The sequence below is a fragment of the Galeopterus variegatus genome, unplaced genomic scaffold, assembly GCF_000696425.1.
Source record: "Galeopterus variegatus unplaced genomic scaffold, G_variegatus-3.0.2 Scaffold2253, whole genome shotgun sequence".
NCBI classification, from domain to species: Eukaryota; Metazoa; Chordata; class Mammalia; order Dermoptera; family Cynocephalidae; genus Galeopterus; species Galeopterus variegatus.
In genome coordinates, this window is record NW_007728364.1 from 45453 (window position 1) to 61089 (window position 15637).

General features: G+C 42.9%; 1 protein-coding gene across 1 annotated transcript in view; it reads left to right on the forward strand.

Annotated features, from left to right (window-relative positions):
- Window positions 1-8903: 8903 nt before the first annotated feature.
- The window catches only part of FOXO1 (forkhead box O1), a 96991-nt gene continuing 90257 nt past the window's right edge, over window positions 8904-15637 (forward strand). The window contains 2 exon segments of the mRNA XM_008581071.1: window positions 8904-8939; window positions 9531-9728. Coding sequence (XP_008579293.1) covers window positions 8904-8939; window positions 9531-9728 — 234 coding nt within the window.

Here is a 15637-nt window from a genome sequence, read left to right on the forward strand (position 1 = left end):
TGGAAAAAATCCAGAACTTAGAAGCCATCATATCCCAATTACCTTTAACAGTATACTGTTGTTCGGTATGTTTTGTTTTTCTTTTTTTTTCTGAGAGAGCTAATTTTGTCAGACTTTTTTTTTTCATGAGGCAGTCACTTGTCTCCAGTTTTTACATTTCTTAGAGGCAACATCTAACTTGCCTCTAATATGCCTCTAATATGTTGGAGTATTTGAGTGGCACTAGTTTTTAAGAATTTTATCCAGAAAAAGACCCACAGAAAACCAGCGAATTCTCTTTCACAGTTATTTTAGAGAATTTGCTGTACTGTTTAAGTTGCACTGCTTTCTATGATAACATTATCTGTTAAGCTGAGCTGCCGGTACCATCATCAACCCAACTCCTGAAATGAGTCAGCTAACTTTATTTTTAACTGCTTTTTAATTGCCTGCTGAGACTTTCGAACTTTTTAAAAGATTTTTTTAAAAGAGGATTTTTAAAGCTTATAAAAGCTATAAAGCAAAGTTCTGGTATATCAAAGCATATGAAAAGGTGGAACAAAGATTCAGAATTTTCAACTTATATCCATGTAGTTTTTCTTTTATAACTCAGAGCTGTAGGACATGGATAGGCAGTAAAAATCCCTGAGACAAGAGACCTTCCTGAGGTTAGAGACCGTCCTAAACTATTGCTATGACGTTCCATGGAAATTATACATATTATCCCTGAACTCACAAGGGACTGGTTGGATTTTGGCAACCAATGTATATAACACATGAGTGTGAAGGAGCTGTAGTACAATTCAGAACAAATAGCAGTAATTTAGAAATCATGTATTTACCTAAGTTAGAGTAATTTGTACAGTAACAAAAACCTACCCACAAGGTTGTACCAATGTCAAAGAACAAACATTTCACCACCACTATTTCACAGCACTTCAAGAGATTATTTTAATCCTTATAATACCTCTGAGGTGTATGTAGGTGGCAAGTCATACCAAGATAAAAATGGTGGATCACGCTTTGTTGATTTTCTGCTTTTCTTGGAAGATCCATTTGTGATTCTGCTTTATCATATCTTACGTATAGGACCAGCATCCTGGCGTACTTGGTAAAGGGCTGTTATGATCTGTAAAGAGCCACTGTGTTCCCACAGCTTTCTACTCCACACGGTGCACTGTCAAATCCAGAAGCCAACAGGTAGGTGCAGGTATTCCTGTCCTTCTCCACACTGCTTCCCCAGGCCCTTGCTAGGCTTCTAATACGGCTGTGTATATGGTGAAAAGTGAAAAATCAAGGATCAAGTGTATAGGTATTAAAGAAGAGAGATAACAGATCCGGATGATTAGCTGATCTTGTTTTACTTGGTTATACAAAAGCTGGCTTTAATCTTCAACATCTGCTGATATCTAGTATCAGCTGATGCACTGGCCGATGTTCAGTGGATCATTAAAACTAGAAACGCTCCTTGAGATGGGAAAACAGTGAGGAGTGGTTTTCCTTTTGTGATTCATTGGCAATTTAAATTGTTCCCAGCTGAAGAAAAGTAGCCACAGATAAGCTCTTCTGACTAATACAGGCCGGTAGTCTGTGGTTAGCAGAGGCTGCCTAGGCTTCTCTGTGATGTGAGGCTGAAGAAAAGAGAACACACATGAACTCTTAGAAGGATGTTTTATTCTTCATGCATTTTATGAAAACTGAGGACACTGACACCTGATTACACCCCATTCCTGAAGTCTTTCTAAAGGTGCTTTAAAAGTATTTCTGATATTTTATGCTCACTTGGCTGTAGAGGGGAACAACTCTCCAAATTACTTTGAGGCCAACTTCAAAATAGAAAGGAATACAAGGGGTTTTTTTTGTTTTACTTTTTATTTTGTTTATTGCCTCATGAAAGTAAATGTTATGGCTGTGAGCAATCCCCCAGTACGTCCAGCAATTAAATATTATTGGAACAAGAATCATCATTTGAACAGTCAATTACATGTTCATTTGTTCTAATATAATTCCAACCTTCTGAAACTCAGCTGAGAAAGGCTTTTAGATCAAACCCCAAAGCTAAGCTAATCACTTTCTCTGGTGGGGATAGAGCTCAATATGGCTGTTGAGCTTGGTTTGATGTGCTTTTATTCAAGATAAAGAGAGTTTTGGAAGGAGTTCCAGACAAGCCAACCATTCCGGAAGGAAGGGCTGGATGCTCTCATTGCATACGGTCTGAAGCTGTCTGTTTAAATAAGCAAGTGCTAATGGCTTGAAATCCCCTACAATGGTTGTTATACAAATGCAAACATCAGCATTATTATTGTTATTTATGTTCTGTCTCTAGGCTTCTCTCATTAACATAAACTGAATTGGTTTCTGGCAGAGCTTATTGCTGACAATGATCCAAAAAAAAAAAGTCCAAATGTCAGTTTTGATTAAAAAAATATTGAATCATTAAATTAAACCTCTGGTTAATTTCTGGACCTCTACAAAAATCCCAACGTTTTATGGAGGCAAAAAGTGCAGTGTTAAATAGGAGATGAACTCTAGATTTGGATAATGATAGCTTCAAGTCTGATTATAATTAAATAAACTTCTAAGATAAGCCTTTAGGTAGTTTCTTAGCTCTTTGTGCCTCAGTTTCAATTTCTGTAAAATGTGACTCATAATAACTATTACATTATTGGGTGGTTTGGAGAGTGCTTGAAAAAGTTATTGTGAAAAAAATAGCAGTTTTTATTAACAATGGAGCATAAAAATATAACTTTTATATGTATATTCTGATTCTGGGTAAGAAACGATTTCTGGTTCAGAACTGAAAACATTTTGGGCCGGCCCGTGGCTCACTTGGGAGAGTGCGGTGCTGATAACACCAGGGCCACGGGTTCGGATCCTATATAGGGATGGCCGGTGCGCTCACTGGCTGAGCGCGGTGCTGACAGCACCAAGCCAAGGGTTGAGATCCCCTTACTGGTTGCCTTTATAAAAAGAAAAAAAAACTGAAAACATTTTGAAATAAAAAATATATATACTTATATATTTTTATCGATGTATATATCATCTTGTTTCAGATGATATGTAAATCTGAGAAACAGGAGGAAAATATCTAAGAGAGCCTAGTCTTGAATTGTGGAAAGAGTTTTTCCAGGTTGGAATCTTCTAGAACTCAGTCATACAACATAGCTGTCAAATGTTCTGTTTTCAGTTTGTTATTGAAACACAAAATTATTTAAAGTACACATAGCATCATATGAGACAAATCAATTTTTTTCTCCAGCACTATATCAGTGATCAGCTAATTAGAAATTCCATTTTTAAATGTTAGAGCTTAGAATATAGAATATTTCAGCATGTTTTAAAGGCTGTATTTACCACAAAATAGAAACCTGATATCCTGGAGAAGTACTCACGATTTATTCATCTGTGTTTACTCTCTGGCAAAGTAGACTTTGCAAATGGGTGGGCCCTGTGAGTCAGCCAAATCTGAAATTCGATAAACTCTTACCTCCTGTTTTTACACCCTAACTGACACAGTCAGAGACTATACATATCACATTAAAAACACATGAAACTCTTAACTACACAGTCATTACCTCTTGTTAGTGATTTTTATCAAAAAATCACAAGCACCATGGTTAGTTACTCTAAAATGCTAACAGTTTCTTCTTCCTTCATTCTCTTACTACTGTCCTGGACTCTCTTAGTAGTTTGTTTACGATAACATGTGACTCCCTTCCCCTGCATGGAAATAGGGTGATTAGATTTGAAAAAACTGATCACTGTAAAACAGCAATTAATTTCTTACTGCTTAACTTGAACATTCATGCATATTAGTTCTCTGACTAAATAAGTAAAACGCCTTGTTAAACTTCCTTTCTGCCAAAAATGTACTACCATCTGTGCTCTACATGGTGGCATTTTCTTATTTAATGCATATGTCCCCCCTTTTTTGGAAGCATGTTAAGAGGTTTAATATGACAAGAAACAGAAATAAAATAGTGAAAACACACCGTGTTTCAGACGTGAATGCAAGATTCAGATTTGTGACATTCAGAAAATTTGGAATTTCATATGCCATCATTAATTTTATTCTATGCGTCAATATTAGAAACAATTTTAATTCTAATGTGTATACAGTTCAGGGCTTAGGAGAGTTATTTTTATTGTCTCAAAGATAGTTAAGAATGTAGTGTTTAAAATAGGTTGAATTCTATCAAACAGTCTGAAAACCTCCAGTTAGAAAAGGTAATGTCACTCACAGCAATGCAATACTATGCAGAGAGTTTGGCCTGAACTCTAGGAGATATGAGTCCTGGTCCTGCCACTTCACTAACTGTTCAGCCTTGGGCAAATCACTTAAATTCTCAGTGTCTCTGCTTTCTTACCTGTGAAATGAGGGGTCTGTGTTAGATCAATAACAATCACCTATAAATCCATCACCCAGATACAACCACTGCTAACATAAAAAAAGCTGGCAATAATAACTTCCAACCTTTTTTTTTTTTTTTTTTTTTTAAAAATGACCGGTAAGGGGATCTTAACCCTTGGCTTGGTGTTGTCAGCACCACGCTCAGGCAGCGAGCCAACTGGCCATCCCTATATGGGATCCGAACCCGGGGCCTTGGTGTTATCAGCACCACACTCTCCCGAGTGAGCCACGGGCCGGCCCCAATAACTTCCAACCTTTTAAACATTGTATCACCCACATTGTGGGAATCTCATTGCAAACACTTTGTCAACAATTTTCTGTTAACTGGCTGCATAAGACTCTACCTTACAGATGCATGCCATGATTTATTTAACTATTCTCTATTGTTGGTCATTTAGATTATCTACAAATATGTGTTAGCATTCTTGCACAGACCCACAAGAAGTCTCTCACTAACACTTAAAATAGAGGAACAGAATTTATGAGGGAAACTGACAAACATTGGCTCTTCACACAGAACTGAAAATGAACCTGTGGCTCATGACCTGCCCAGTGCTTTTCTTCTGTTACAGGTTGGTGGGCATTGTTTTATTTGTGATACACAAGTAATGGGATGGAGCCTCTGCCTTTTATCCATTTGGAGTAAGATCATCCCACCTCTGCAGCCCTGTGGCTGCAGCTCATACTCTCAGCGCCTGTGGATTGTGCATTTATTTAGCTTTTCTACCTCATCTCATTATTTTCCTCCTAAATGGTACCTATGATAATATTTCAATTTTTTCCTGCCTTATTCCTTTTATCTATCAAATACTTTTTTTGTGTAATTCCTCCAAATAAATATTGTCAATAGGCATTGCTGATTACAAAAGAGAGAAATTCTTAACTCTGATATCAAATATCATATCAATGATAATAAAATAAACCATTTTGACCTCAAGGTATTGACCATCAAAACAGACTCTAAGATCCACGGCAGCTGGCATGTATGCCGTAGCTGCTCTATAAATATCTGTGGAATGAGGGACAAAATCCAAAGGAAATCATCCCCTAAGAAAAAGGATTACTTCTGATATTACTACAGCTACCAGTTAATATGCCAGCTTTCAGGACATTGATCTAAAGATCAGAGGCTTTTTCAGATCACTACTTTCTATGGGCAAACTGAAGAAAGGCTGTTTTAGGTTGATATCGATAACTCAGACGAAATATTGGAAATGGACAGTTGTGGAGGAAAGGGAACATGAAGTATGAAGCAAAGCACCATGACCAAAAAAAAAAAAGCATCCAAGCTTTACACCCACTCATTAAATTGGACTTAAATTACCTATTTTGACAAGTAAGAATTTAGATCATAGATCCGTGTTATCAGGTGAGGGATAAATGCAGAAGTTTCTGCCACAGAATTGATTGGAAAGAACCATCCCTCAGTCTTCCTGTTAAGGATGACACAATAATTACCCTAAAAACCAGAGTAACATTGGTTTGTGAGATGGGCTTTGTCAGGATAAATTTTCTTTTTCATTTTGTCCTTACCTGACATGAAAGAGAAAAGAACTTTTCCCTCTTAAGCAGAACCAGTGCCGACTTAAAAACTTTGGCAGCCTCGAGAGAGAGAAAACGTTCACATTTTTTACTGAAAAAACAAAAACACCCCCCAAAACCCAAAAAACAAAAAAACACTCTTTTGTAATCATTTTTCCTTCATTATCTATCAGTATGATTTTTGTGTCTGCTTTTTTAATCTTTTAAATCTTTATTCAGATCAGTGAAGTTCATCTAACTAAAATTATGAAGATCTGTTAACTGAAAGAAATATACCATAAACTTACAGTGGTTATTGTTATATCGGATATTTATAATTTTTCATCTGTGTATCAAGGAGGTTATTGATGGGAAAGTGAGAAAATTGGAGCTCTGTTCCTGGCGCCACTCCTCCTCTCTCTTTTTTTTTTTTTTGTGGCTGGTTGGTACAGGAATCAAACCCTGGGAGCTGGTTTTATCAGCACTATGCTCTAACCAATCAAGTAACCGGCTAGCCCTCTACCAGTACTCTTATTGTGTGATCGTGGGCAAATCAGTTAGAAAAACAGAGGCACAGAGAGGCTATCTATAAGTTACAGGAGATCACCAAAGTCTCCCAGTTTACTGTCAACTTTAACATTCTGTGGGTCTACCTGAAAAGAAAGTTTAGCTTGATACAACCCTTATAGAGGGCAATTTGATGTGTCTTTTAAAATTGCAAATGCATATACCTGCTGACCCAGTGACTCCCATTTCTGGAAATTCCTCCTATAGATATAAATAACCTGTGATAAAGTCTGAAAATAAGCCAAACATTCACCAACACCCTATGTTCCAGTTAATTGATCTTTAGGTACAAAGTATGGTAGACAGCTCTAAAAACCTCTTGATACATTAATTTTTTGGACCTATGTTTCAGGGACATTGGCGTTATAGGTTCTCTGTGCCTCCTTCATGTCAATTTTTTGTTTCTGAAGACCAAACACAGGCAAATTACAACATTTAAAGAAACACTTGGGCTGGATAGCCTCGAAGATTTCAAGGATTTGTGGGAAAACTCAGTTACCCAAATACTCTCCTCTAAGGCCCTGAAAAACTGGAATGGAAATGAAGGCAAGGCCAAATTTGCAGCTGGCTTCCTTTGCTAAGAATGATCCACCGCCTATTTGCAGGGTGTGGCTGTCTGAATCCGGGGGCTGCTTCCGCAGCGTGTAATTGAAAAGGTTGGGGGTAGTAACGGTTGTACGTTGGGGCCCTTCTTTCAGCTCATCGTCTGGGTTACTGAGGTCTCCTCGCTGCTGGCAGAGGAGGCCCGAACTGTCCAAATTTGATAGTAAACGTTAAGAGACCACCAGAGGAGGAGGGTGGGAACCGGCTTCTATCCCCAATCCCTCTGGCTCATGACCCCCTGCCCACTCCCATTATCAGTAGGAAGCTGTCGTGATAAATAGATTACACAGAAATAGGGGCCTGGAGTAGGGAGATGATAGTGAAAATTAAAGGTAGAAATAAATCTCCCTTCCTAAATCTTTTTCACTGTTGTAAAACAGGTCTAGTTTTCTATACAGGCCACGTTTTCAATTAAAGAATTACTTGTAAGAAAGAAAAGGATTTTAAAAGAATTGGGAGCTATACTTTTGGACAAGATAGTTAAAATCCTACTGTCCATCTTTTATCCTAAGTGATCCCATCCCTCTAAAAGGAAATGCCTTCCATATTATTCCTCCAAAAACAACACAAAACTTGAAAACTGTTTCTTCTGCTCTTTGAGACACAAGGGCCATTGTCTTCCTACCTTTGGCCTCACTAATCCTCGACAGGACGTCCCGGACCTGGAGCCCAGATGGGGAAAGGTGGGGTGGGGTGGGGAGGTTGACTGTCGCAGGCAGCAAGTAGCCTACATGAACCTGGGGGTGGGGACAGGGCTGCGGCCCAAGGCATTGGCCCTAACCCCTCTTGCGTTTTTACTCAACACCTCATTACTTCCATTCCAAATAAAAAATAACAAGCAATTAAGCTTAATTAGCGGTAAGTATAAAGCGACAAGATTCTCTCTGAAAGCTCTCCTCGGACCCCTTCGCTGCGGCCCATGCACTTGGTGGGCAGAGTGTGAGGTTCCCGGCCAGGGGAAGAGGTCCCCACGGAGGGAATGAGGTCTAGGGTGCGTGTGTGAAACAGGATCTGCTCCCCGAGAGCCCCTTTCCCTCATATCTAGCGTTTTAGGTCAAGAATGGAATGAATCTGCCTGGTGGCTGCCGGGCTGGGCGGCCGGCCGGCTAGACTGAATGACAGGCTCAGCTGGGGGGTGCGGACAGGTGGGTTCCGCGCGCGGGGCGGCGGGGAGGCTCCCTGGCGGGGACCTGACAGCGCAGCGACAGAAAACATGCAACAAAAACAACCCCCGACTTCCCCACGTTGCTCTGCGGAGACACCGTGGGTGGAGCCGAGAGGGGGAGACAGAGTCGAACTCCGCGAGCCCAGCTCCGCCCGCCCACCCCGCGCGTCTGGAGAGCCGAGCGGCCCGGCCTCCCGGTGTGGGCTGCGAGCGGGGTCGGGCGCAGCGGGCGGCTGGTTCCACTCTCGGTAGTAAACAAAGTGTGGCCGCCCTCCACGCTGGTTTGCTTCCTAGCAATCAAAACACTGACAGGGGAGAGACTCACAGAAGCGCTCAGAATTACCAGAAAGTAAAAAGGAGACCCCAAAAATAAAAGTGTGAAAGAGAAAAACACTCCACTACCCCCACCACCCACTGCCGCCTCCCGTGGAAAGCCGCCCCCGCCCAGGCCGGTGCCCACTGGCGGCCCGGGTAGCAGTGCCGCGCGCCCATTGGCCGTCCGGGCTGTCAGTCAGGGGCGGGCCGGCGCGCGCGCCGCCGCGGGCGGGGGGAGGCGGCAGATCCCGCAAGTTCAAAGTCTTGAAGGCATAAAGCACTTGCTTAGGGAAGAGTAACTGGACCTGTATTGCCAAATGGTGCAGCGGTGAAGAGGAAAGCATGGGACTATTATGTTCTACAGTAGGGAAGAGACAGGTGAGAGAATACAAATGAACAACTTTTTTATTTAAAATTGTATCTCAATCCCATCCTGAGTGCCAGGTGGAAAGTCAGAGTTTAAGGGAAGCCAGTTTTCCCTTTCCAAGGGCCACTCACTGCAGAATCCAGCACACACACAACAGCATCTACAAGATTTTTTCCCTAACAATCATCTTGAATTATTTCTGAAAAACACTTCCTATGTTTTTCTTTTTAAGCCTTGTCTCCAGTGAAAGTCTTATTGATAAGCAAATTCTCTCTGGGATGACCAAAACATCCTAATTTTCCCAGGACTAAGGGGGTGGCCAGGACACAGGACTTTTGGTTTTAAAACTAGGAAAGTCCTGGGATGAACTGGTCACTTGAGCTATTTCACTAGAAAGTAAACCTCCACAAAAATGGCAGAATGTTTAGAACATTGCCTGGCACACAATAGATGCTTAATAAATATTTCATGAAAGAATATATAAGTAAAAGAATATTTTTGCCACACAGGAAAAAGTGAGAGAATCCATCAGACCTTCACCGAAGGGAAAAGTAGCGTAATAACTTCGTATAGCATACATTATACGAAGTTATACGAGGCAGCTCGCGGGGCAACCGCGCAAGAGCAGCTCGTCCCGTCGCAACGCATGGGGCAACCTGTCCTACGCCGACCTCATCACTAAGGCCATCTAGAGCTCGGCCGAGAAGCGGCTCACGCTGTCGCAGATCTACGAGTGGATGGTCAAGAGCGTGCCCTACTTCAAGGATAAGGGCGACAGCAACAGCTCGGCGGGCTGGAAGGTGAGGGCCCTGGGGCGTGCGGCCGGACCTTGAGGGCGCGGTGGGGCAGGTGAGGGCGGCTGTGTAGGTTTGCCCGCCCGAAAGTGCAGCGCATGAGGGAGCGCGTGAGGGGAAGAGCGCGCCAGAAGTGGCCCGTGTGGCGGGGGGTTGCCTGGCACCTGTGGGGGCCGGAGTAAGTGTGCGCGCCCGCATAAGTGAGTGTCCGAGTGGGACTGGGAAAGGGGCTTGTTTGGGAACTAAGTGAAGAAAGTACAGCAAGAAGTGGACGTCAGAGCGGCCAGAAAAGTTCGCCAGTGAGAGGAGAAAGGGGTTCTCTCGGAGAGACTCCCCCGGTCCGCGCCGACTCTTGTGGCTGCCGCTTTCCCTCCTGGGTCTCCGGGGGAGGGCGGCTCCTCTCCGCCCCGGCGCGGATCCTCCCAGCCTTGGGCCGCGCCGCGGGGCCGTTTCCGCTGCGCCAGGTGGGGGAGGGCGCGGCGAGGGGCGCCAGAGCCCCGCACCCAGGGCTGCAGGTGGAGGGGACAGGCAGGGCGCGACCCGCCGGGGACGGTGTGGGGCCGGCCGCGCAGTTTCTGGAGGCCGGTGCGCATTTTGCTTTGTTTTGGTGTTATCCAGAGCGGCCTCGAGTGCAGGGGGCCGAGCGCGCGGAACCCGAGGTAGCGCCTCCGACACGTGCGAAGGGGTGGCCGCTGCCTGCCGAGCGCCGGCGCCCTGCCGAGCTGCTGTACGCTCCGGGGGAGGGCGGCTCCTCTCCGCCCCGGCGCGGATCCTCCCAGCCTTGGGCCGCGCCGCGGGGCCGTTTCCGCTGCGCCAGGTGGGGGAGGGCGCGGCGAGGGGCGCCAGAGCCCCGCACCCAGGGCTGCAGGTGGAGGGGACAGGCAGGGCGCGACCCGCCGGGGACGGTGTGGGGCCGGCCGCGCAGTTTCTGGAGGCCGGTGCGCATTTTGCTTTGTTTTGGTGTTATCCAGAGCGGCCTCGAGTGCAGGGGGCCGAGCGCGCGGAACCCGAGGTAGCGCCTCCGACACGTGCGAAGGGGTGGCCGCTGCCTGCCGAGCGCCGGCGCCCTGCCGAGCAGGGCAAGCTAAAGTTCAAGTGTGACCCTCGGCGAGGGCGGGAGCTGGTGGCGGCGAGGGAGGGGCCGCGGGCGCAGGAAGCCAGCGCCTTTAAAGAGCCAGCGCGTCCGGGCCGCGCGGCGGGGCCAGGTTTTTTCCACGTAGAGAAGCGCCCCGAACTTAGTCTTGTCCATGGTACGAGGCTTCTAAATATGAAGCGCGAAGGCTGATCTGGGTGACCAGGGGCTGGGGATGTGTGTCCTTTCTTTTGCCTTGCCACCTCAGTGTTAAGGAGCACGGAGGTACAAATGAGGGGCAAGCCTAGGGGCTTCGTGGTACTGTTTTGGGTGAGTCAGAGTGGAGGTGCACTGCAAGGGAAAGGGCAGGGACCTCCTGCCTCAAGGGAGGATTGCAGGTGAGGCGCCTGGGGCCCTTTCTTGCCTTTCAGAGCGAGGTAGGGAGAGACTAGGTGGGGGAGGCACATCCCGACCCCGAGGTGGAGAAGGCCCCGAGGTGGAGAAGGCCCCGAAGTGGAGAAGGCCCCGGGGCCCTCTGGAGAGAGGCTTACGCGTCTGAGTGGGGTGGGGCGGGTGTCCACTCGCCATTCAGCTTCTCCAAGTTGACAGTTTCTCGCTGTCACAGGTGAAGGGATTGGTGTACAGGCTCTTTAGTTGAACCAAACACCTATATCACCTTTCCTCCCTCCTCATTTTGACTGTACAGCCTAATAAAGATTGGTCTTTGCCGCGCAGTTGTTACTCGGGATTGTTTCACATACGCTGTCATGCTTGTGGTTAATGTGTGTCAAAAAGGTCAGGTTACCCACATCGTGTTGAAGTTCCTGGAGAAGGAGCCAGGATTTATTTTAATTTTTATAAAGCGGGTTCTAGAGTAAAAGTATCATTTGTAACCTCATTACTAGGCGTGCGTTACATGCAGTTTTTCCAAGTGTTTCAAAAAGGTAAAGTGCCTCACTTTCTTAAGCTCCGCGTAAGTCACAAAATCGGATTGTCTGCCAGATCCCATTTTACTTAACATTTGAATTTAAGTACTTGACTTGCGCATCCATCAATCCTACTTCAGTTGTTATGAAGCATTTGCCATTAAAAAAGAAAATCCTTTTTCTTTGGCTTTCAAAGTACGGTGTGTACTATACTGTTCTTATGCATCTTTGGAAATGGGTACAACCTACTTCAATTTGCTGGAGTGCCTTTAAAGATGGAGAAAGGTAATGTTTGGGGATATTTTTAGTTTTGTCTCTCAAATGATACTGTCAGAGTTTTCTTAAAAAGTTTAGGTTATGTTCCTAGTCTAAGATTTAGGTATTGTTTTGTTTTAATAGATTCTAATGTCAAATCACTCCCCTCCCCCAACCATTTTGTCAGGTTTTTGTTCTAAATTTTTTCAAATGCAAGCATAGTTTAATTTTTTTAAAAAAAAATTTTCATACCGGATCTAGGAGACTTATTAAGTATTAAGTAAGGTCTGTCTGGAATTGGAGGCCCATTGGCAGCTCCCAGTGGGAATCTAGTGGGGCTTTGGGAGGGAGCAGGCTGCCTTTTCTCAAATGAGTAAATGTTTCAGGTGTAATGAGTCAGTTGGTACAAGTCAGATTACAGCAAGTGCATTTGCAGTTTGAGTTAAAGGGTATTTTAAGAAGGAAAGACACAGCCTGAACTGTTCTCACTCATAACTAGTCTTCTGGTTAGAGTTTTCATAAAAATGAGTTACTTGTAAAAACCAAGTTTCAGTCTCATATCTGAAAGACTCTCCTAAAGATTTCTAAAAGGGAGAAATTTTACTATGACTTTTAACTTAAGATCCAGTGCTAAAATGCAAGTCAGCCAAAACTTGACAGTTTTAGGACTGAGAGGCTGCTTTGGAACAAAATATTTCCTGTGATTTACTACTGGGAATTGGACTGAATCTTTAATTAAATGTAGCCTCTTGTGCTGTACTTCCCGGGTCCTGCCAGAGATTTTGAAAGTCATTTGCATAGGACAAACTAGTTGAAAAGTTGTTAAAGAGTTCAAAAATGTCTCTTTTAATGTTGTTCCTTATAAGCACTGGTTCTATTTGAGGGATATGCATTTCATGTTTGTGGGGATGATGTGTTAAATCTTTCTTATGCTTGTTTCAATATTGGCTAGAACTATCATAAGATCACACACAAAGTGGAACCTAGGACTTTTGGAAAACCCGGGATCTTTTAAACCTAATACGGTATTTGTAAATAGTGAAACTTCATTTCCGTGACCTGTTTTCTCACACAGAAAGCTTTCTAAAGCTTGGGAAGTATTGTGAGCTCTGATATTTTCTTTTTTTTTTAAAAATGGCAGTTTTGAGTTGACTCTTGTTTTTTTTTTTTTTTTTTTTTTTTTTTTTTTTTTTTTTTTCCGTGTCCGGCAACGGATCCCAACCCCTGATGTGTCTAAGTGTTCCCTTTTCTCAACTTTGCTTTAAGAAATCTTTTCTTATCTTGGACTCTGTTATGTTGTGCTGTCCTGGTCCTCATTCTGGCTTCTCCTCCAGTAGGTTCAGTCATCATTTCTTTTTTCTCCTGTCCTCAATCATGTGTATACCTAGGTTGAAAGGATTACTTTGTAACACTTGTTACAGAAAATTTTAGATTGTTTTATTATGACCTAGATCAGATATTCTTTAATTTGGAAAGAAGTTTCTTTAATTTTCAGTCTATGAACTGACAATGTATTTTTTTATATTTTTAAAATTCATATCTACTCTGTAATTTGGACTTTTAATCTGTGAGTAATTTCAGTAGCCACAGAGGTCCCATTACGAATATGACTGCTTTCTTGCTGCATAGTCACATTTGACTTAATCCTGGTGGGAATGATTTAGAGGACCTAAGGCGTCATTCCTACTTCTTGTTTGTCACTGAAAATGACCTTAAAAAAAAAACATTTTTGTAGTTGGGCAATAACTTTAATATTGCATACATATTTGGGGAAAGGAGAATGAGGAAAGATTAAAAATGAGTAAGGGGATATGTAGTGAAATGTGATATCTTACTAAAGGGTGAAAGTTAATGTGAGTCTGCTGTGAACACATCTTACTGCTGAAACATTTTGTTCAGAAATTCCAAAGTAGATGCCAGATTTGAATACTTCGAGACTCATTAGAACTTTATTTTTACTTTTTGCTTATGGTTTTGTGTCAAATTCTTGGGTGGTGGAAAGGGTGGCTTCTGTTTTTGAATGATACTCAGCTTTTTTTTTAAAGTGGCAAACATTTGACTCCTGAAAAGAAGGCATTTTAATTCTCACGTAAACGTAAAAAAGGTAAAGGTCTTTCTGACCCCAGAATTGCCAAAATGATAGATACCATGTTGGCAGTAGACACCAGTATAGGTAAAGTTCTTTCTGACCCCAGAATTGCCAAAAGGATAGATACCATTTTGGCAGTAGACACCAGTATCGCTGGATTTCATGCCCTGCACAGGGGATCTTCTCAGTGGCCATGTGAAATGGGAATGATGGCAAAGAGTATTCATTGTGAAGGTAGAATCCCTGCTAGACTGGAAATGTTTGCCTGGCCTTGTGCTTCTAACCTCTTCATCCTAGCTCCTAAAATGCAATTTTATATTAGACTTTCTAAGAGCAGTTGTCTGAATTTGTCTGGAATTTCTTCTGGAGGGCGTGAACTATTTGCATTTTCTGGAATCTGCCCTTGGAAACTACCCAGCATCTTGGTATCATGGGAATTTACGCAGTCTTTTTTTTTTTTGGTCTCTGTGTTCTGTAGCTTTGGGGCTTCCTGGGATCCTCTTGGAAAGGTAATATAAACCTCATAGTGATTAGATAGAGCAGTTTTCAGTTGTCTGGAAGACAGTGAGTTTGTCCCTGCTAGGCTGCAGTTCAAGATTTTCTTTGGCCCTCATAGCAACAACTTGCAGAGACTTGCTCAAACACCCAGGACTTCCCTTGGTCAGATAACCATCTCTTTTTGATGCATACAATGTCCTGAAGTTGGTGGTGGTGTTCCTCGGTTGTGCAATAGGACCAGATGAGCTTGAAAAAATGTTTATTTTGGGTGTGAAGTCCAATATTCCAATGGATGTGTTCTATACAAATACACTTAAATGTGGAAGAATTCTCTCTTTGCTAATTGGTGATAAGGACTAACAAAAATCAAGTCAGTGGCACAGACATTCTTTGTAGAGAATTGCTACTTGTTATTGGTGGTCTTCTAAGGAATGTAAGAAACATGAAAATACATTTTTGTACCTCGGTGATTTCATATGGTTCAACTTTTAAAAAAAACTTCTCCCAGAGGAATCCCAGTTTACTCCATTCCGTCTGCCTATGGTCTATCAACTTGTGGATTAAGCACTGCAGATACTGAGTCTTGGGTTGACTTCTTTCCACTTAGAAGAAATTTGGGCCACTTTCCTTTTTTTCCTTCATCCTAGTATAACTTTGATAAAAGCTAAAAAGAAAGAAAAAAGAAAAAGAGAAAAACAAACTAGTTTTGTTTTTAAGCCCAATGTAATTGGAAAAGTAAACCTGCAGCCCGCCCCTTTTCAGCATATCATTTAGTGAATTTTTACCTTAACACATTACTTAAATGGGGGCATAAATTCAACGTGTCCTTTATTTCAGGCCATATTCGTTACAGGAAAAAAAAAAAAAAGTCAAGTGAGGGCTGTGAGTGTGATTAGCCTCTGTAGCCCCTGATTCTGGTTTTTGTTCTAATGATTACTGAAGCTGCGCTCTTTATGGTCAGAAATCACTAAGGTTGGGGTGGGGTAGGGGGTGATGTGTCTAAGTGTTCCCTTTTCTCAACTTTGCTTTAAGAAATCTTTTCTTATCTTGGACTCTGTTATGTTGTGCTGTCCTG